The 22,322-nt window shown below is 42.7% G+C and overlaps 1 protein-coding gene across 1 annotated transcript; it reads right to left on the bottom strand.

Annotated features, from left to right (window-relative positions):
- Positions 1-1,683: 1,683 nt before the first annotated feature.
- MRPS35 (mitochondrial ribosomal protein S35) lies at positions 1,684-21,464 on the bottom strand. The gene is made up of 8 exons (XM_055000735.1): positions 21,296-21,464; positions 18,757-18,809; positions 17,399-17,566; positions 13,542-13,602; positions 12,028-12,167; positions 9,194-9,303; positions 8,767-8,836; positions 1,684-1,965 (listed from the first exon to the last, which is right to left on the bottom strand). Exons 1-8 carry the CDS (start codon positions 21,426-21,428, stop codon positions 1,690-1,692), a joined length of 1,011 nt encoding a protein of 336 aa, XP_054856710.1. The 5' UTR covers positions 21,429-21,464; the 3' UTR covers positions 1,684-1,689.
- Between the last annotated feature and the right edge of the window lie 858 nt (positions 21,465-22,322).

Genomic DNA, 22,322 nt, shown 5'->3' with positions numbered 1-22,322 from the left:
TAAATGGAGCTGTCTTTATTTTAAAATTTAAACAATTTAGTCTATTTTGAACCATCTGTAAGTGTTCCAAAATACTAAATCATTAAACACGATTAGAGACCCCGTTTTCAAATTGTATATTGTTTGCAAGTTTTTAAATTTTTCTCCAATAAGATTCTGTTGTTGTCTATACTGTAATGCTTTATGCAAAATTAGAGAGACCACAATAATGGTTCTATCAGACGAATGTCAGTGTAAATTCTTTGTGAGTCATTTTTAGCAACTATTTGGCATTTCTGAAAAGTACTCTCCTCTGTCAGTTTCCTTTACTAGAAGTATCACTAGAATTATTCCAGATACAGAATGCTGAAAGATTTGCCTGTCTCCAGCGTGCGTGAGTTCACAAAGATTGTGAGTAGGGCACAGTTCGCTGCATTTCCCCACCCAGCCAAGAGCAGCCCTGGCATAAGACAGGAAAATGCAGAGGGGAAGGGGGGTGAGGTTGATGCAACAGCTGGCACTTTCAGCAGAGGCACCGTGTTTTGGATAGGAATCTGCTCCATCGTCATACGCCATTACTTCTGAAAGTGCCTCCTCTACCACATGAAAACTTAAAAAGCAAAAACTTTGAAGAAGCCAGATATCTGAAATAACTAGCCTTTTCAGATGTTTGGCACCCTTGGGTTTGTCTGTTATCTATGTGTAGCTAGGGCTTTTCTTAGGTTTGTAGAAAGATCTGTGTTGTCTGTCCATGGCCCCAAACTCCAGCTTTAAGTATCAACAGAGAGGCCATGTTAAGAATGAGATATATTGATGAAAAGTAGTAGTAGTAATAATAATATCCGATTTATATACCGCCCTTCAGGACAACTTAATGTCCACTCAGAGTGGTTTACAAAGTATGCTATTATTATCCCCACAACAAAACACCCTGTGAGGTAGGTGGGCCTGAGAGAGCTCCTAGAAGCAGTGACTGACCCAAGGTCATCCAGCTGGCTTCAAGCGGAGCAGTGGGGAATCAAACCCGGTTCTCCAGATTAGAGTCCTGTGCTCTTAACCACTACACCAATCTGATGAAGAGAGTTGTGGTTCTTGAAAGCTTATGCTACAATAAAGTTGGTTAGTCTTAAAGGTACTACTGGACTTTTACTATTTTGCAACTACAGACTAACATGGCTAACTCCTCTGGATCTATTGATGAATTTTTAAAAAAATTGGTTGTTACATTCTCTGTTTGTGACAGCAACTACAGTGAACCAGAAAATGGAAATCACGAAACAAGAAATAGATGGTGAAAGATACTGGAATGTAGGAAATAATAAAATGTTCCATATGTCATGCCTAAAAGCCCTAGCTCTCTCCACCTCTGCACCCTTCAGCTTTATGCAAAAATACACATACTTCCTTAGTTGTGGATGAGAAACATACTAGTTTGAAGGAATGCTGAAAAAGTAAGGCTTCCATGAAAGCTACTCACTCAAGCTAAAATGCGGAATATTTTGCAAAGTGAAAAGAATCCCAAGATGCCCAGAATGGCAGTCTGGATAAGTAGACTTTCCTTGGGCAATATATTTTTATATTGAGGGAATATAAGTTTCTAGAACAGTAAGGTCACTGATGTAAGAAACTGGTCACAGAGAGGTCACTGAAATTAAACCAAATAGTAATGTGAATTGTATGATGCACATGTACATGAAAGAGCCGTTTTCACTACGAGGCATTCAAGTTTAATAATCGTTTCACACACTCCTTATACTCTGAAAGGTTCTTCTCGGTTTCTCCTTCATTCTTTAACACCACCATTGATTTTTTGTAGTCTTGTACAATATCCCAGGCAAGGAGTGCCTCTCTGCTGGTTTCCTCAGTAGTTTCAGCTGCTCTGATTCGAAACAGTGTGTCCAAAACGTTCTTTTCAGAGGCACTATTCTCCCAGATATATTCCTCCATGTCAGCATCAGTCTTTTCTTTTTCCCACGGTTCGGTTTTCTGGAAAGAAACAACTGTGTTAAGAGAAAAGGCTAAACTGATAGTTAAGCAGAGGAAGAAGTTAAGCAGAGGAAAAAGTTAGCAGTACATAGACCTCAAGGATCTAGGAGAGTGGCTTCCAACACAGAAGGGCATCCTGAAGTCCGTCAGAAGCTTACCTGGGGATAGTAGCAGCAGGAAACCCCCATGAATGACAGTGTGCTACTACTGGGCTTCCACTGTGACACTTCCACTACTGAGCTTCCACTGTGACACTTCCACTGTGACACTGTGCCACAGAAGCAGGATACAAAGTATATACAGAGTGACAGTAAGGCACACCCCCCCACACCAAAAGCCTCTTCAGTGCTTTGTGTGCATGTGCCCCAGAATCCTTTGCATGCACGAGGAGTCACTGCTAGACACAGCATCTTCCCACAGGACAAGTCAATGTAGAACTATTCCCTGTACAACAAAAGATTAACAGCCACTGCAGAAGGGAACCTAGCAGTTGAGAGACACTCATTGGTTAGTGGAACACCAAGACGATGAGTTTGTATCAGCAAGGGTAAAGGAATCTCTTAACTGCGGAGCAATGTAAACAACCTGCTTCTGCAGAAGATTCTGCTGCAGGAAAAACAGCACGAGATGGAAGAGAAAACAAATTTAATAGTGAGATTTCCACAAGAACAAAAGGATAGTTTATAGCTCTCTCACTGGAACATCTTCACAGGTTGAGAGTACTACCAGGAATTACATTATTTAGTATATTGTCCAACCAATTTACCATTTTTTTAAAAAAAAAAAATGTAGCAGGCCCCAATATAAATAACTCTCATCAGAACAAAAAGTTAAATTAAATGAGAATGTCCCTCCTCAAGCCTTTATTCCTGAAACTGATGCTTGATGGTATCAGTGTACCCCTTGGGGGCACACATGCAAGAGGGATATCGAGGTATATTGGGCCTGAACTAGGTCTATTTTATTATTTATTGCTCCTCAATTTACGAGGTATGTGCTCTCACACAATTTAACAAGAATGAAAAAGAAAACCCATGTTCTCATTCCTTATGAAAGCAAAATGACAGAATAACAACAACAAAAAATCAAACAGGCCTCTAATTAGCGAACTAAGTCTTTGCATGGTTGTCAGTTGCCAATTAAAGCCAAAAAGCTGCCAAGGAGCCATTGCTCTCAACTATCAGGGAGCAGCTCCACCACTCTTCGGCACTCTCCCATTTCTCATGAGGACCACACGTCCCCTGCTAACCTCTGCAAACTGAAAAGGTGTGCGATTTGCCACTGGGGGGCAGCAAGGCTTCACAGTTTCAATCTTCAACATCCTGAGAACCTCAGGGCTAGAGCCTGTAGCTGACATATCCCATCCAGGGAATTAACACACACAAATCAGAAGGCACACAACATCTGGATGCCTAGTTTATTTTTCAGCAAGACACAAGGCCAGGCACCCTGTGGCATTGTTGATGGGCTCTGAACTCAGCTCAACTTGGTTATGGAGTTTGCTCCCTCACTCAACCAAGTTTATCTCAAGGTTACAGTGAGGTTAAAAAAGGGGGAGGGCATGTATATCCCTCAGAGCTCCTTGGAAGAAGGGCAGCTTGAAAATGTGACAAAAGAATAACTAAAGCCGATTCAATAAGAAATCATGATTACTAGACAGGAGGATCCCACACTGGGCTGTCACAGTAGCACCTGGACGTCCCTTTCCATTTGTATATTATAATAGTAAAGAGTCCAGTAGCGCCTTTAAGACTAACCAACTTTACTGTAGCATAAGCTTTCGAGAACTACAGATGCATGAGGGTATGGAGAAACTGGCCTCACCACCTATACATCTCTAGCCAGTTTCTCTATACCCTCCATGTATCTGTGGTTCTCGAAAGCTTATGCTACAGTAAAGTTGGTTAGTCTTAAAGGTGCTACTGGACTCTTTACTATTTTGCAACTACAGGCTAACCCTCTGAATCTATGACCATTTTTATATAATTACAGGTAGGTTTGAAGCTTCCATGTGTTTGTTGCCATGCAAAAACTCATTTTCCTCACACTGAATAATATGCTAATGGCATTCTCACAAGTAAAGGTGGGTTGAATTCAGAAGCTACTGCAAGTTTAGAGGCATAAGATGGATATGAAGAGAAAGGAAAGCCACTAGTGACATACAGAAATCAACTGAGTAACCACTAACACCAATTTGGAATTCTTCATTTTATGGCTGCTAAGATTTATAAAATAGATTATTTAAAATATTTACATCTTGTGTCTTTGAGCTTATACAACTTCAAGACAACTAACCAATAAAAGCTAATATCGATGGCTGTTGTGGGTTTTCCGGGCTGTATTGCCGTGATCTTGGCATTGTAGTTCCTGACGTTTCGCCAGCAGCTGTGGCTGGCATCTTCAGAGGTGTAGCACCAAAAGACAGAGATCTCTCAGTGTCCAAAAGCTAATATCCTCAACCATAACATTCAGCAATGCTGAGAGCAACTCCAGGAAAAGCAATTAAAACAGCAATAGCATAAAACATATGATCGGCTAAATGCCTGGATGAATGCTAAACTGTATCTCATCAATGAATGCCAACAGAGAAGGTGTATGTATTATTTTACAACAGAAAGTAAATGGAAGACCTTGTCTTAGTTATTTACTTTCAGCTGCAAAATAATTATTGTAGTTACAAGAACAGTTAGTGAAAATAATTATTTTAGATATGTACAGTTCACTTTTATCCCCAATGAGAAATCACAGTGGCTTCCAGCACTGTTTTCCCATCCTGCACTTTATCCAAACAACAACCCTGTGAGGTAAGTAAGGTTCAGATAGTGTGATTGGCCCAGTTTTTATGGGAGACTAGGGACTGGAATCTGGGTCTCCCAGGTTCTAGGGTGACACACTAACTGCTACACCATGCTGGTGTTATAAAAACTGAACACCACTTTTAGGATGATTAGAGAGTAAAAAGTTATCAACAGATGAAGTACATGACTATCCCCTAGACAGGAATTTATCATATGCATTTGTTATTTCATTAGGGTTGTTTAAATAGATACTAACTAAGGAGGTCTATGGCAATGGACATTTTGTTTTAAAGCAGGAAAACTATTTTAAAGGAATAGTTACCCTTTAAACAACAAAGAATTGTTTTGTTCTTTGTGAAAAGTGCTAGATGGTCCATCTAGATTCTGAATCAGGTTTTGAAAGGAATAATGAATATGTACCCCTTAAACTGTTACAACAAAAGATGTCATAATACCAGACTTAAGAATTTGCATTGCCTGGCAGTTGTATTTTTAACAACCAGAAAGAATATTCCATCCTAATGTGTGGTATATCTTTTTCTTTTAGTATTCTTGACAAAAGAGCATTTCCCAAAAATGCATCAGATGAATTTCTATAATAAATTGGCTGCACATAGCACCTTTGAAAATTCCCATTTTTTCCTGTGAATTGAATCCTTTCAACAAGAAGGGCAGACTAAAAATGTCTTAAATAAATAAATGGATGCAGCTCTCTTGCTTTTCTGTAATCAAAAGTAACGACCAGATGGATGAAAGCTCACTGGATGACTTCGGGCCAGTCACTCTGTCTCAGCTTAACCAACCTCACAGGGATGTTGTGTTGAGAGGATAAATTAGAGTAGGGGAGAATGACATTATAAGCTGCTTTGGGTTCTCATTTGGGAGAAAACCCAGTTATAAATCTCAGTCTCTCTCTCTCTCACTGTATGTACGAACTTGCTGGATGGCACTCGCATAACTGCATGCCAAAAAATCATTCCACTAGAAAACCAGCCATATTAGAAAGAAGGGTTCAAAGCCTTGTTTTCTTCCTAGAATGCTGTCGTTTTATGGGCTTGTTTTTTGCTTTCGTAAGGGGCAACATTCAGTGGCACAGCCCAGGGTCAAGTTTACAACCACAACTACTTCTGTCCCACTCCAAAAGCACAGGATGAGTGCCCTGGCAGAGACAAGAGTGGAGTCTGGGCTCCTCTGCTCCTACCCAACAGTACATTGTATTGCACCAATTCCTAACCCTATTCTGTTACCAAGCTGAGAATCTTGGCGCCATCCTCAAAGGCTGATTTCTTCCCTTTTATTTAAATCACACCAAGAGTTAGAATATATATATTCATTTGGAGTTGCCAAAAATGTATTAAACTAGCTTTTCCCTGAGGGATCACCCTGATCATGGAAAAAAAAAATCCAGTGTGTCATGGCAAGCCATGAATTTTTCATTGAAATCAAAGACAATTACAACAGACGAGGTGATTAAGTATTCATGTGGAAGTTGAAAGGTAATAAAAGGGCACGAGACTTGTGTGTATTCAATACACACCAAGCACTCACAGAGCAATATCGTATGGCCAAGTCTTCCATCACTGAGTAACGTTACAGCCAGGGACAGATGCGCTCTGGAATTCATCAGCCCAAGAGCCAGGCTTCCAGATCTCTCAAAATCAGTGGCTCTAGAGGGGATTGCTGCGCTAGCAATGTGGAAATTTTATCAGCATGTGCATGTGCACTGCATGTGTGCTGGTGGAGCACCACACTGCCTGCGTCTCCTTGCACACAAGCCCAGAAGAATAGAATGACAGCGAAGCAAGGTAACTTCAGCAAAGTCACTCAGTGGCAGCAAGGAGTCATCCATGGCACAGACGCTCAGCATGTTATGCACTACGGTATACCACCTGGCGCTTAAATTGGAACAACCCCCCCACCACCACCACCACCACTAACTTGAGAAACCAAGTTTCCAGAAGCCAATGAAATTCCTGTGCCAATTATTACCTATCAGAACAATGCTGGCTGACAGAGCATTTCTGACACCAATATTGACGATTCTCTTGGCACAGAAAGAAAAAGAAATCAAGATGACAAACTGCAGAGTAGTGATTGATAGGAGTGTTGGGCTTAGGCCAGAAAGCCTGGCGGCAAAAGATTCAAACCCCTGGTTAGCCGGGAAGCTGAGCTCATCTGCTATCTCAGCCAAACACATCTTGCAGGACTGTAATATGCATAAAATGATTCCTTGTATGCCTTCTTGAAGGAAGGTTAAGATACAAGTAAATGAAAAAAAATGTGAGTGCCTGAGCAACTACATTCAAGCTCCAGGAAAAGCGCAAGTTACTGGGTACTATCTGTACTAGCCAATGTTTATATTGGACCTTCACTTTGTATTCTTTGGCATCAGTCTGATGCTAACAGTGCTGGACTCCAGACAAAGAGGCGGAGAGACATCCCTCCTCCCCACTTTTCCTATATTGCCATTCCTTTCTAGTCCTTTATTTCAGATAATCCGATTACCCAACAATCCTGGACAACATAAATCACACTAATACCACCCTCTAATTTCACCCGTGCTCCGAAGCCACAGCAGCCAGGAATTCTGGCACAGCCAGCATTATGCCATAATCAGTATCAGCTAGCAAAAAAACTAGGAAAGCAGAAGAAGGCCCTGAAGTAATCATTGGCTGAATCCAGATCTCTCTCAAAGGGGCACTCAAAATATGAGTCAGCATTTCAACTACACCAGATCCACAAGGACACAGTTTGTCTGAGTAAGCTACTCCTCAGAATCCGCCCAGCAAAACAGGGGAGGGAAAAGCAGCCAGGCTGCTTCTCACCGATGTCAAAGACACCAGGGAGAAACAGCCCAGCGTTCGTCCTCCCAGTGTGACAGAGGAAATCCCCCCTCCCTTTCACACCGGGAAGGTCTCGGCCGCCAGGCTGCATCTCCCCGATGTCAAAGACACAGGGAGATTTTCCATGTCTCTTTGACACCGGGGAGAAACAGCCCAGCGCTCGCCCTCCTGGTGAGGGGGGGGGGGAAATCTCCCCTTACTCTCAGCACCGGGAAAGTCAAGTCACTGCCAGGCTTCTTCTGCCAAATGGAGCAGCCGTGCAGCGCCTGCGCTTTAAACCATCAGCTGGCAGGCGGCAGGGAGAAACCCCCCCTGCTGCCTGCCAGCTGATAGTTTAAAGGGATCTTTAAAGGGCCAAGTAAATGGGCTGGAGGGAAGGGGGGGTAAGTGTGGGATTTGGGGTGGGAGTGGGTGGAGGTGCTGGGAGAAAACCCAGCCCCCTGAATTACTTTGGAATGCTCCGAATATTTACAGAGCATTCCAAAGCGATTCAAATACAAAGCCGCTTCGGGTTTTGGGTATTTCTGATTGTTTTTCCTGCTTCAGGTAAACCCGAAGCAGGAAATCCGAATATTTTCAGCATGCACACCCCTAGTTGGAAGCCTTAATACTTCCATTCTTGACTGTGGAGAATTCAGCAGTTCCACTATTTCAGTACACTAATAAGTGAACTTTTCTAAAAAACAGGTTTGAGTTATGATGGAGTTGATCCATCTGCTCAGTGTTTTGGGAAAATGAAGAGCATTTCAGTAGGCATCTAATATCATCAGGTTGTTCTGACCCATCAATCACAGAAATAGCAGCTAATGGGGGCCTGATCTCCACCCCGCAAGAAAGAATACCTGGTTTAACTGCCTTTTGCCTAGCATTTGCCTCTGCCAGTGAGCTGCCAAGGCATTGCATTTAAACTAGTGCTTATTAAGCCACCATCTTTATCATCTGGTTCAAAGATGGAGTATAAATCTTTAAAATAAATAACAAAGCCATCTGTGAAAAACCATAGCCTTGATCCTAGAGCAAAACTCAGTCAGTACAGGTGTTCACTGGATTCTTTCCCCCCAATGAATGTAAGACATGAATTGTGAGCAATGCTTCAACAAACCCATATTACACAACTTCATCCAGCTTTGCTTTCAGTTCTTATATCCACTGATTCTTACCCATGATTCATGGAACAGCACTGTCAGAAGGTATATTCCGTAGTCATAGTTTTGCCTTCTTAATGGGCACCTAAGAGGCAAGAAAAACAGTCTCAATGAGGGACTATTTCCAGTATTTAATGGTTAAAAAAAAGTCAATAGTCAAATTCACATCAGACTGAGTAGCTTGGAAAAAACATTGCATTTCAGGACGCTTCACAATCTTTCCCCCAACAATTTTGTACCTATTAGGGTCATCTTCATCTGCTTGAATTTCCTGTTGGGACAGTAGAGGAGCAAAGACCAACCATGATTTGCCACAGCTGGCAACTTTGCTACATTGCCTATTGCTTTTAAATCCTAACAGCAGCTGAGGGGGACAGAAATGGATATTAGATAAGGTCTTGACTACCTGACTTATGTAGATCATATTCTCATGTTATAATACCTGTCTGTTGTAATGGTCAGGGTATCTGTGTCCTTGCAGTATCTCTCCCCTACAAGTTTAATGAGCTTCTTCTTTGCATGGCCATCCAAGTTGAGGCTTGAGAGCTTTACCTGGGGAGGGGGGGAAAAGGGTATCAAAGCATAAGATTTGTCTTCAATGTTAAGTCAGTGTTACAGCAAGCTGAACACCCAATACAGACGGTACAACCTTTTCTTCCAGTGAGGGCTAAAGAATCATTGTGTGAAAGTACACATAGCAGTAGATACAGCTTGACTGAGGGGGAAGGAGGTGTATTCCTCAGACACAGAGGCCAGAAGGACTGCAGTTTTAGATCTGACCACATGTGGGCAAAGTGGTGGGCAAAGTGAAGTAGATAAGAATAGAAGGGTGAATGAGTGGAAGTTCTGTTGCACTCTAGAGAGCTCTATGCAGAAGAACATTTGGTGTTTATTCCACAATGTGTTCAGAAAAGTCCAGATATTATGTGGGGGTGGGGGGGGTGGGGGGAGGTAAGTGAAAAGGAGACATGACTTGTTCCTTTCCCTTCCCTCCCTCTAATACAGGGATAAGCTATTTATTTATTAAAGTATTTATATCCCAGCTTTCCCTCATGGATTGAAGGTGGCTCACAATTCAAAATTCAAACAATCCATAATACAATAAAACCCCATTACCACCCCAACACAAAAATGCCTGCAGCTCAAACCCCATTAAAGGCTCTAACAAATAAAACAGTCCTACAGGACCTCCTAAAAACTTTTAAGGACAGCATCCTCCTCAATTCCTCAAGGAACACATTCCACTTTGTGGGAGCCACTATTGAAAAGGAACAGATGCCAAGCTGGGGACAACCAGAAGGTAACATTGCAAGGACTGTAACTGGCACGTAGGGACATACGGGGAGTGACTATCCTCTAGAAGGGCTTTGAAAGTCATAATCAGCACGCTGAACTTTGATTACCTTGATTACCAAAACTAATGTGTGGCATTCTTTACAATTTTTCCATCACTTACTCTGGTTCTGAAGGTCATAAAGGAGGACAGGGTGTGATAAAGAGCACGAAAGCCCCCTCCTTGTCCACAAAAAATCTTCACAATGGCTTGAAACTTTTCTTTTTAGAATCAAAGCTGAACCTCTCAGAAGCTGAATTCTGTGCTTCGGCAGTGCATGACATTATGCACTGTCCAACATCCTACAAATGAGAAACTGAAACACTGGGGGGCTATCTCTACCATTTCTTCAAGCACCTGGAGGAGCTGGGGGGAAAGCCACTGAAAGAATCTTAGTGGGGAATGCAACGGTATTTATAAAAGGAAGCAAAAAAGAAGCAAGGAAAGCCTTTGGAAGAAATCTAAAAGGATTTAACAAAGTTATTAGAAGCCAAGAGTTAGTACTCACTGAAGTTAATACTCACTTCTGGACACGCAGTAAGGGTCACTGGATGTGTGTGTGTGTGCGTGCGCGGGGGGGGGGAGGTAACTGTGAACTTCCTGCATGGTGCAGGGGGCTGGACTAGATGACCCTAGAGATTCTAAGTGGTAAGCCAGTGTCTGAGATTCTGGACTGTACCACTTCGGGAGGACACATGACTGAACACTCCTCCACAGGGAAAAAAATTCTCTACTCCTAGAAAAAGAGCACACCACGGAGAAAGCTAAGCTAGAACACTTCTCCCCTACAAAGAAGTTTTCTCTGTGGAGGGAATTTTTTGTACTGAAAGAACATTCCATCATGTGAACTGCCATTTACCACCTTGGTGAGAATTAGCCCAGGCTTCCCAGCGAATGGCCACCTCACGGCCATCTGCTTTTCAACTTCCAATCGTTCTCTGCCCCACTCTTCCCAGGAGATTAGGCTCTCAGGGAATTAATAGGACCCCATCACAGGCCAGGATTATCAATCAAATCTCATCATCAGGGCTAGGAGAGGCCAGATGGCGGGCTGTTTCATTTTTTAATAGTGAACACCCAGGACACCTCACACGCACAGCCTTTCCAAATGGACATTCTGAAGGAAAGGCACATGGTTTTATATTTACGGAAAGGAATACGTTTGCAGGACTGGTTATTTGGACTGCAGGACAGTATTTCAATCTGGTTGTGGAGATAAACGCTGACCTGCCTCACACAGTTATTTTAAGGATTACTGAGAATGGCAAGCAAAGGGCTTCGAACAATAAAAATCACTTTGTACATACTAACAAAGGCCATTCTTGGTTACTCCAAGCTTCTCTCATTCCTTACCCTTATGTCTCCCATCCCCCAACATCTTCACTTTCTCTCCACAGTCAAAGTTTAGATTTGAAATGTCTAGGGAGGATATTTTTGCGTATGTTGAACAGTGCCAAAGACAATGATAGCACTGCACGAAATTAAGCTATTCCATAAAAGCCAAATAATTAAACTTATGGCCCCAAATATGAGCACCAATCCCATCTAACTACAGAGTAACTGTTTCCTACTATAACTGTTATCCTGTTTGAACAGACACCCACCCACAGGAACCTAGTTACACTGAATTTTATTTCAATGTATCTGATACCACTCACAGCAAATAGCTCCTAATGTTACTTAATATTTACTTATGTATCGTAAATTATATTGCTTCTCAACAAATAAAGGTTCTCAAAACAGTTGATGTTTATGCCAAAAATTACTGGATACATACTGAGCAGCTCTTACTACTGAAGCTGACTGCTGTCTCACTGGCAAACATTTTCTATAATATGACCTTTTAGAACAAACCAATTTCATGATCACAGTGCTTGCAATCAAACTCATTTTAAGAACCCAATATGAAAAAAAGCACAAAGTTCCTTCTCCAGTTTACTCACTGTTAAGGTCACCACTCTTGCTTTAGGGTTACGAACAGATGGGCCTGCTGAAACGTAGTCGGTGGTTTCGATTCCAATGGGAAAATCCTGAATACATTTCTCATCATTATCCAGGGCAGCTGGCCACTCTGTGCAGAAGTCTAAAGAGTCAACATTTGTTTTGATAACACATTAGCAACTGTGATGTTCAGCAAGCTAGCCAGAAGAATCATGTTTAATACCAGTTTCACTCGATTCCCAGGTAATGAAGGGGAAACTTACATTTAAAAGCGCTGACTGTAAGAGGCACAAGCCCAGACAGAAAAGTACACAGTGTGTGAATGAGTAGACACAGCTCTCCCCACATGCCTTCAGCATTCCTTCTGATGCTCCTGACAGCTGTAAAGTCTAAATACTCTTCACACATCTTTTACCTGTATTCCAGACTTCCTGGCCTTTTACCTGTATTCTAGACAGCTTGTCAAGGCACCTCAAACAATTAACAATTAGTGAAATCCTATACCAAGTCAAGCCATGTAGGAAATCGCCAAGGGATTCAGGGTGGGGGGTGGGGGAGGAGGAATTCCGAAAATCAGCCTTGTACACTCTTTATCTCCTGTAGGTCTGGGGCAAGAATGCTGCTCAAAAAGTGCCTCGCACTTATTATGCTGGGGAGGGAGGCACACCGTGTTCACAGAAGGCTTGAGAAACTCTCAAAAACAGCTTAACCAGACTGATGCTGCAGAGGGGAGGCACATTTAACTTGCCCAGCTGCTTCTCTGAATGTATCAATGTGTTCCAGACCACCTCCGCATAAAGCTACAGTGGCCCAGGTATTGCTTCCCTGTGGTGCAATCCTGTGCAACTGCATGCGAGCACCACAGCGACATGGGTAAAGTTCAATTGCTTGTGTCTGTCTTTGTTACTGACACGCTAGCTCTCAGTCAAGTACCACTAACAAAACATGCATAACTACATCATTCAGATTCAACACTAATTTGCATTACAGAGCTGTGGCTCCTACACATGAAGTCAGACCCATAATCTTCATTCCTAGGCAAAAATTAACACATGTTTATTTATTGTCCTAAGCCATTCATAAGCCCTCCCATTCTTGTAGGCAACTGGAACCCAGATTAAAAACAGTATCACAGAAGGCATAAAACACTTACCTATTAAAACAGCTCCCAGAAACCTTTTAAAAATCCATAAATTAACTACTATGGATACTTTAAAAAGCTATCCCCATTAGCTTTTGTATAATGCTAAATTATAAGCAGTTAATAATTTAGCATTATACAAAAGCTAATGGGGATAGCTTTTTAAAGTATCCATAGTAGTTAATTTATTCTTTTGAGTCACTGGGTACCTTTAATAGAAATAAAAAGGTACAGGGAGGGAGGCACACTGTTTTTAAAGAAGCTTTGAAAACTCTCAAGAACTCACAGAAGGCTTGAGAACTCCCATAAAAGGGTACAATTTCAGGTTTCTCTTTATAAACAGGTCTCAAACTGAACACAAACTATAAAACTCACCTTTAAGAGCAGCACAGTGTTTCCTGATGGCAACTGGTGTTAGATGCAAGAAATTGGGGATCTGAAAGAATTACATATACACTAATATCTGAATGATGCTAAAAGACAGATAGGGCTATGCAACCATAGTTTAAGGCACAAACATCAATTATAAAGAGTAAGCTACCAAATAAACAGAGTAAAAATAATGAGAAAGACACAACAAACACAGATTAAAAACTGCAGCCACTCTAAATGCTATTAAATCTGCAGGAAAACAAATACCACTTAAATGCTATTAAATGCCACTAAATGCCAATTTAGTGGATATGGGAAAAGAAGTTCCCATATCCAAGGTATATTGGCAAAAAAAATCACTCACTTCACACCTGAAGTTGGAAACAAGGTCTTCAAAGATTTAACAACTGGGCAGATTTGAATGAATGATTGAAAGGCTGGTGTTGTTCAGAAACCAACTCCCAGATTACTTAAGGCTTTATAGATCAAAATTAGAACATGAATTGTGCCCAGAAATAGGCATAAGCAGAGAAGTTGTTTAAGTAGTAGTAGCAGGGAAATATTTTCCTTCCTTCTTGTAGAACTTAACCGCATTGCAGCAAACTGTTCCGAGTTTCCAAACAATGGTCATGAGCAGCCCCATACATTACAGTAGTTTATGCTGGCTGTTACTAAATTATGAATAGCTGTGATCTGTAAGGAACAGCTGAAACCGAAGCTGGTTAAATGTGCTTTGTCCTACAGGTGATACCAGGATGTCCACCTGTAAGGCTGGCTCTGGACCGAATAGCAACTCATCCAGAATAGGTGGAATTCCAATTCAACTACATCATCAACCAATAGTACTTTGGTCTTATCTGGGCTGAGCTTCACTTATTAGTCTCCACTCAGCACATCACACACTTATTCAGAATATCCACAGCCTCAGCTAGGGGTGATTCCGCACGAATGGTTTTCCCTGCTTCAGCTTCTAAATGACCTCGATTTTTTCTTGTGTTTCCACACGTGGGAAGGCAATCCTAGCAGCAGATTCGAAGTCACTGCACGTTTTGTCCGTTTTTTTCCCATCCTGCTTTCCCCCGACTTATTTGTCCATGCGCAGCGGATTAGGGATTTTAATCATGCGGAATTCTTTATCCGATGTTCTCCTCACCCTTGCTCTTTTCTCTTGCCCTTCGAATCAACTTAATGTGATTGGCCAATCATGATTTCTAAGCTACACCCACTACTCTTTCCCTTCCCCTCTTTTTTTTAAAAAAAAAATGTAAAAAAACATTGCAATGTTTCTACAAATCTATGCAGAAACATATCGTGTCACATGACAACAGCTGACCAATAACGAGTCCATTTTACAACACGCCAAATTTGTTACTTGTTGCTCGCTGACAGAAGACAGCTTCTGAGGTAGAGTGAAAGTGTGATGGAGGGACTTCAGCGTTCAACTAGTGGTCTAGGCATTTCATGGAGAGAGAAAGAGACCGTCCTCAACACAACACCTATCACTAAACCACACCACTCACGAAGAAAGTGGGAAAGATAGACGCGGGGTCATTGGTAACAATTTTCCCTCCAAATGTCAATAGCCAATACTCTTCCACAATATCAGCGGGAAGTGCTCTGGCCTATCCAATATGTTTATTTGATGCAACATTTATGTGTAGCAACTTTTTTTGTGAGAATTTTTTTTCTAATGTGTTGGTTTGATGCAACGTTTATGTGTAGCAACGTTTTGGGGGGGGGGAATAATAAAAAAATGAGGATGTGCATCATTCGACATTTCCCCCGGAAAAAGCGATGAGGAATCGATTTTTATCCTGTCAAAAATTCCGCATGGACTTTGAGCCGATGAAATATGAGAAACAAAAGCCTAATGTGGAATCGGGGAGAAGTGGATGCGTAGGACTCCACCGCGGCATGACTGCTCAGAAAGTCCGATCAAAATTGATCATGCGGAATCCCCCTAGATTTGATGAAAAGGAGAAACAGAACTGAGAAGATAATCAATTTCATCCAGGAATGTGTGAAAAGAGCCAAAATGGGAGCATCTTGCCTCAGAGGGGGTTATTTGCAGCTAGCTGGTAGTTGTAAAAACCATTCTGGTTAAGAAAAGGCTTCTTTTGGGAACCTGGTACATAAGATGGGGGGTGGGGAGATGGAGCTGACATATATGTTGATGAAGAGCCCAAGTGGAGTCACTGAGGTTGAATCCAGGCTGGGGATCAGCCTATTCTTTCTCTTTTTTTTTTAATGGACTACTTTACAGCCTGGACCAGAAAATAACACACTCTCTTCAATCTGCTGCCATCTTGCTGTAGGGCAACCTTGGTTGGCAGGCTGTTTTGACTCTGAACCCCAAGCTCAGACTGGGTAATGTTTTCTGGACACATATGAGGAAGATCCTGAAAAGGGGGTGCCTGTTTGTGTGTTGTGCTCGACTGTATGGTGTCATATATGCCTCCTGCATATCTGCCATGAATGTATGTTATATCTGACTCTAGTCTCTGAGAGTATGGGAAGTTATTTATTGCTGTAATGCCAGTAGGTTATCTTGCAAGTGTTTACTTTCTCTTTTTCAGTCCTCTGAGCCAGTGTCCTTGAATGCCAGGTGAAACTGGCTCCGGATGTAGCCTTCTTGAGAACTAAAGGTAAGTTCATCTTTCTCACTGTCCAGTCTAAAATAACGTCTCACACTGTCTCACCCCCCGGCTAACGGTCCTTTTCCCAAAGGCAGGAATATTCCCTATAACTAACACTGCTGGCCCTATCTACGTCACTTCTGCCAATTTCACTGTCTGAGCACCTTGTACTGAATGGATCTCTAATAAAGTTACTTCAACTGGAACACCTGTGTGTTAACTGTGGAGCACTTGGGGATCTAACTGCCAGGGACTGACACATGGACTTGCAGAGGGCTATGATGCAGTCACCCACCAGCTTCTATGGGGAGGGGGACTGGTGCTCAGCAACGGTAAGTTCCTTTTCTATGTTGCTTTTATTTTCCTTAGCCTGCACCCTATTGCTTTACTGTATTACCTTAAAGTTGTGCCTTTGTAGTCATAAAGTCACTTTTAGTTGTGAAGCACTCACTCAGTTGTTCTTGCGTGTTCCAACCACTTAAATACCCCTTGGGACCAACTGGACCCTTGGGCAGCTGCTCGGGCAAAAGGTGAGGTCCCTAGCACAGGGCACAAATATCCTGGATTGATGGCAAATAACTGAAGAGAGATTCCAGTGTCCTGCCTTGCAGGAGCATGGGAGGGGGGACGCAGGAGCATGGGAGAGGGGAAAGTGAACATTTCCCAACCTCGTTCTAGCTAGGGTTGTGTGTAAGTAGGAAAGAAGGTCTTGCTGCAAGCACCTTACAGCTTCTTTAAAAGTGACCTCATGTCCTCCCCTTCAGAGAAACAGTAATTTGCCTTTTGGACAGAATTAGTTATTCCCCTCCTCCACAAGATCAACAATAGTGGGGGTGAACAATTACTCTCCCAGAGCTTTTCCCTTGTTCTCAGGCTACAACAACAGAAATTCACCCTAGCAGAGATTACTAGGCTGGTCTCTGAGTATATTCTGTATCTTATATTTGCACTAAAGCAGTATCCAAATCAGAATAAAGGCAAGTGGCTTTATCAGCAAAATTGCACAGAATACATCTTGAGGAGTCAGATGGAAAAGACTGCTTTGAAGAGCTGCACTCTAGTTTGTGTTTGTTACAAATGCTCCTTCCATTTGCACTGCTGCTATTTTATTACTGCCTGATTCCCAAGAAATCAGAGAGCATAAAAAGCTCTAACCAGTAGCAGCTGTAATTTTGAATTGAAAATATAACAATGTCACTTTGTGCAGACAATACTGAATCTTACCTTTATAAGTTCCAAGTTGCCTTCTTTCCCAGGAGGTGCTCCTCTTTTCACTGGGTAGCCCATCCGAATGGGGAGAGGCACGGAAGAAGGCTTAAAAGCACATGCAGCTGGGTACACACTGGTCCAGTCCTGATCCACCTCCATCTTCTCAGTCCTAGGAGTTCCAGGCTAGCAAAGGTTGCAGGGGAAGAAGTCAAGGTTTGATGACGAATCTAGATATTCAACATACAACTCACAAAAGTCATTCCTCTCAAGAAGGTAACTAGCTCCAGTAGCCATATGGAACAAGGAGAGTCTTTCTAAAACAGACGTTTAGGAACCTCAAACATAAACCAGTCTAAAACCACCCATTATAATTCTGGCTAATCCAATCCTCCAGTGGAAGTAGGCCTTAGCCAGTTCCAACTTGGGTGGAATCTGATGGGTCCAAATTCTTGCTCTACCAGGAAGCATACATTTGGCCTTGAACCAGCAGCTATCTCTCAACTTCCCCACAAAAACAAAATTATATACATCATCCTTTTTTATTTTATAATAAAATAATATTTGAATTACTCAAATGTTACCTTTGTGCTCTTGGCATGTCACAGGTTACTCAAGTATTGCAGTGCTATACTTTTGTGACATTGAAACATCAAAGACAGGGCCACAGCCTGCCTAGCTACTACTTGCTGAACATTTTGGACTGGTTTAATTGGTTTAATCACATTTTGACATACTAAACTGATATTGCTTTAATATGTGTTCCTATGGCAGCCCTAGAATTGCTTATGTTGTGTTTCAGCCTTTCTTCAACTCTGTGTTGGATTCTTGTTCATGCTCTGTCTTTGTAAACTTGTGTTTATTTACCCTACGGCATTGTTTATGAAACTGTTCTTGATACAGACTGTACTAATCTCTCACTGTGTAATCCGCCTTGAGTCTCAGTGAGAAAGGCAGACTATAAATGACATACATAAATAAATAGTCACTACACAACCTGCTGAAGGATGGCCAGGTACTTTGAGCTCAAATAAATTGATGCTGTGTATCTTTAGTTGAAATTCCACTACAGACATACCTATGTTCCAATTTTCAACCAATTTAAAATTCGTTTATGGTTACCAAGGAGTTTTTGTGCGGGAAGGAGTCAATGGTAATGCAAAAAAAACCTTTAGGAATTGTAAAAGCAGAAAGGAATTTTTGTTTAGGTTTTTCTAGCTCTTTCCCAGAGGTACAATTTGCAGGATTCCTTGCTTGAGAACTACAACAGTTAAACAGGTCCAAAACTGATTTCTCTTCAATATGGCTACACCATATAGAATATATATGGTAGGAATAGATAACTCTATACACTACATGCATCTTTAACTTCTCACCTCTCTCCTTCGTCTTCCATTTGGTAATGGCCTTCCCTTCCGTACTGATACACCTGTAATGCAAAAGTTTCTTTTATTAGAATACAGAAAGTGTCACAAGAATAAACTCTTAAACCCCATTCAACAAACTCCCTGAAGCACACAAAAAATTAGTACTAGATAACCAGATGCAGTCTGATACACAACACAACACAACACAACACTATGTGGTGATTTCTGATGTCATCTGTGTTAGAAAAAGTCTAGCAGGAAGACCTATGCAGGAGTGATACTCTGAGGACCAAACTACAAGTGACGGTGGCCACGGGTCCATCCCATGGCTGCCAATGCCATTTTAGAAGTATTTGTAGTTGTTTTAAATTGCCACAAGGCGCCAAACTGGAACATGCGTGAGGCAGCCCCAGGAGCTCTTGTACCATGGCTCAACTGAAGGATCCATCTTTGGCAGTCTCCGAATATGTGCAAGATGATGGCTGTTGAGGGTTTTCCGGGCTGTATTGCCGTGGTCTTGGCATTGTAGTTCCTGACGTTTCGCCAGCAGCTGTGGCTGGCATCTTCAGAGGTGTAGCACCAAAAGACTGTTTTTAGCACCAAAAGATGTTTTTCCCTCCCTACAACGTGAGGATGATGAAGCAGAGCACCCCTGGCTGAGGGTCTGGTTTCCCAGAAAGGCTAAACGCTGGCACATGTTTTTAGATACATAGATCATTTTAACTTAGATCAGTTTATGTTTACAAAAAATCACAGAATTTGAGGAATAGATTACTATGAATATCAAGGGAAACAATAAAGATTTCTGAAAATATATCAGAAACTGGAAAACAGCAAGAGAGGTAGTTGGACATTTGGATGACAAAGGACTGCTTAAAGAAAATGGAGAGATGTCAGAGAAACTGAATAAATTCTTTGTATCTGTTTTCCACTATGAAAAATGTGGTGTGGATAACTACACTGGACCTGTTGTTTTTGGGAAGGGTGTCTGAAAAACTGGTTCAGAGATGAATCTATAGGTCCAATGGAAAAATTGAGAGTTATTAAGTATTCAGGTCTGAACAGCGTACTCCCAAGCGTTCTTAAGGGACAAAAAAGTGAAACTGTTGATCTTCTAATCATTATTATGTAACTTGTTACTAAAAATTCTTTCCTACTAGAAAGCATCAAATGTAACAACAATTTTAAAAGAGGAGTCCAAAGGATATTCAGGAAATTATAGGCTAGTTAGCCTAACAACTGTTCTGGGCAAGTTAGTTAAGATACCTCAAAGCCTACATCTCTGCCACAATTGCACAGTCTGAACCACATCTAATTCAACTAAGTGATGTGGCTATTGCTGACAGGGGAGTTTTTATGTAAGGGAGCATTAAAAGTATAACTCTCATCCTTAAAGTCTGCAATGCTGCATGCATCCCATTGCAGCACCTCATCCAGCTGCACAGAGCAGGCTGGTATGAGACAAAAAGGTGATCACACATACATTTGTAAGACTGCAATGATGCCTGAGTAGGGTTGCCAACGACGGGAAAATTCTCAGAGATGTTGGGAGTGGAGTACCTTTGGAGGGATGTAATAGCAGCCATTTTCTCCAAGGGCACTCAATTTCTGTAGTTTGGAAAAAAGTTGTAATTCCTGCAGATTGGCAACCCTAGGTCAGGAAAACTCCCCACTTTCCTGACATCCCACACAAAACAGAACAATTCAGGAAAGCATTTTTATAAAGGTAATAGGGCTGTATTATAACATAACGGTTCAGGAAGATGCTTTAATAAAGGGATAGGAATTGGGGACTATGCTGCTGTATACAATACACTGCCTCTTGCTGTAAGCACGCTCCGTGATGTAATTTCTTATTGTTTAACATGTCATGATTAAACACTTATGCTTTGTTTCAGATCTACTCTGTGTAACCCACCCTTTGTCTCTGTAAGAAAGGCAGGCTTTAGGTAAATTAACAGAACAAAAATAGGCCGGCCTTTTGTGCTAAACATGCTTAGAGAGCCAGTGTGGCATAGGGGTTAGAGTTTTACAGTGCAACCCTAAACGAAGTTACTCCAGTCTAAGCTGAAATCAATGGGCTTAATTTGGAGTCACTCTGTTTAAGACTGCATGGTTTGAATAAGATCCGGGAGACCCGGGTTCGAATCCTCCTCTGCTGTGGAAGGTCACACGGGCTGCCTGACAGCGAACTAAGCAAAGCGACTCCACTGAAATCAATGGGCTTGGACTGGAGTCGCTCTGCTCAGGACTGCACTGTGCTGTCACACCCTCTCAGCCCGACCTCCCTCACAGGGTTGTTCTGAGGATCATACGGAGGAGAACGGTTTCCTCCATTGGGGAGAAAAGGGGAAATCGCACCAACAGCAACCTGCCCGAGGTGGCTCTAAAACGAAGGCACCGAAGCCAGCCCCTGTCGGACCCGCATCTTCCACCAGCCCGTCCCTGTCCCTGCCGCCGCCGCCGCCTGCTCGCGAGCCAAGAGGCCCCGTTGCTGAGGCGGGAAAGGGGCCGGCCTGAGGCGGGAGAGCCCCGGCTTGCGGCCTACCTGGGGCCCGGCGGCCTTTCGCGTCAACCCTCACTGCGGTGGCGTATCCCGCCGCCACGCCGCCCGGCCAGAGAGGCAGCCTCCGCGGCAGCCGCGCCGTCAAGGAGCCGCGGGCCCAGGCGGCCGCCGCCATCTTTGGGCAAGGCCTGAGAGGCCGGGCGAGCCGCGGAGCTCCGCCTAGCCGGCGGAGGCGAGGCGGAGGCGGGGCGGGACTGCGCGGGACTCGGCGGGCAGGAAGACTCGCGGGGGCGCGTTCAGACGAGCTCCCGCAGGGCGTGTGCGGGGCGCAGCTTCAGCGCCTAAGGGAGGCGAGTCGCCTCAGCTCGGGGGCCCGGCAGCGTCATGGCAGCCGGCTGAATTGGTTAGTTTTCACCCCGCCTTCCTCGCCGAGGCGCCTCATGAGGCACAAATTCAGGCCGCTGCTGGCTGTTGAGGTCGGCGGTTTTCATTTATTCATTTAGGCACGTCACGGTCATGCCTGAGGCAGATTAATACTAATATTAATTGAAAGCGTAAGCTTTCAAGAATCGCAGCTTTCTTCTTCAGCATCTGACGAAGAGAGCTGTAGTTCTTGAAAGCTGATGCTACAATAAAGTTGGTAAGTCTGAAAGGTGCTACTGGACGCTACAGTTTTGCAAATACAGACTAACACGGCTAACTCCTCTCGTAATATGAAAGCAACATCACAATATGAAACAAGAAGCCATTCCAGAAAAGGCCTTTCCTAAAGCAGAAACAGACCATTAAAAAGCTGTAGAAAAGAGCAAGAGTCCAGTAGCACCTCTAAGGCTAACAACATTTGTGGTATGGTGTGAGCTTTTGTGAGTCACAGCTCACTTCTTCAGAATACCTTAAGTTACCTGAAGAAGTGAGCTGTGGCTCACAAAAGCTCACACCCTACCACAAATGTTAGTCTTAGAGGTGCTACTGGACTCTTGCTCTTTTCTACTACTCTTTCTCCCTCTGTGTGTGTGTTATGTGCTGTCAAGTTACCTCCAACCTATGGCAACACAACATCCTGTCATTG

This window comes from Eublepharis macularius, chromosome 16 (genome assembly GCF_028583425.1).
Source record: "Eublepharis macularius isolate TG4126 chromosome 16, MPM_Emac_v1.0, whole genome shotgun sequence".
Taxonomy (NCBI): Eukaryota; Metazoa; Chordata; class Lepidosauria; order Squamata; family Eublepharidae; genus Eublepharis; species Eublepharis macularius.
The sequence above is the reverse complement of the archived record's forward strand: the minus strand, read 5'-3'. Positions and strand labels throughout refer to the sequence as shown.

What these genes read in the sequence shown, in the direction of transcription:
- MRPS35 (XM_055000735.1), bottom strand. Translation starts at nt 21,428, where the DNA reads ATGGCGGCGGCCGCCTGGGCCCGCGGCTCCTTGACGGCGCGGCTGCCG. An exon ending in ACACTGTGCTGCTCTTAAAG is followed by an intron (nt 12,168 to 13,541) that starts GTGAGTTTTATA and finishes TTGACTCTTTAG; the next exon opens with ACTTCTGCACAGAGTGGCCA. An exon ending in CAAGAGTGGTGACCTTAACA is followed by an intron (nt 9,304 to 12,027) that starts GTGAGTAAACTG and finishes CCCCCTCCCCAG; the next exon opens with GTAAAGCTCTCAAGCCTCAA.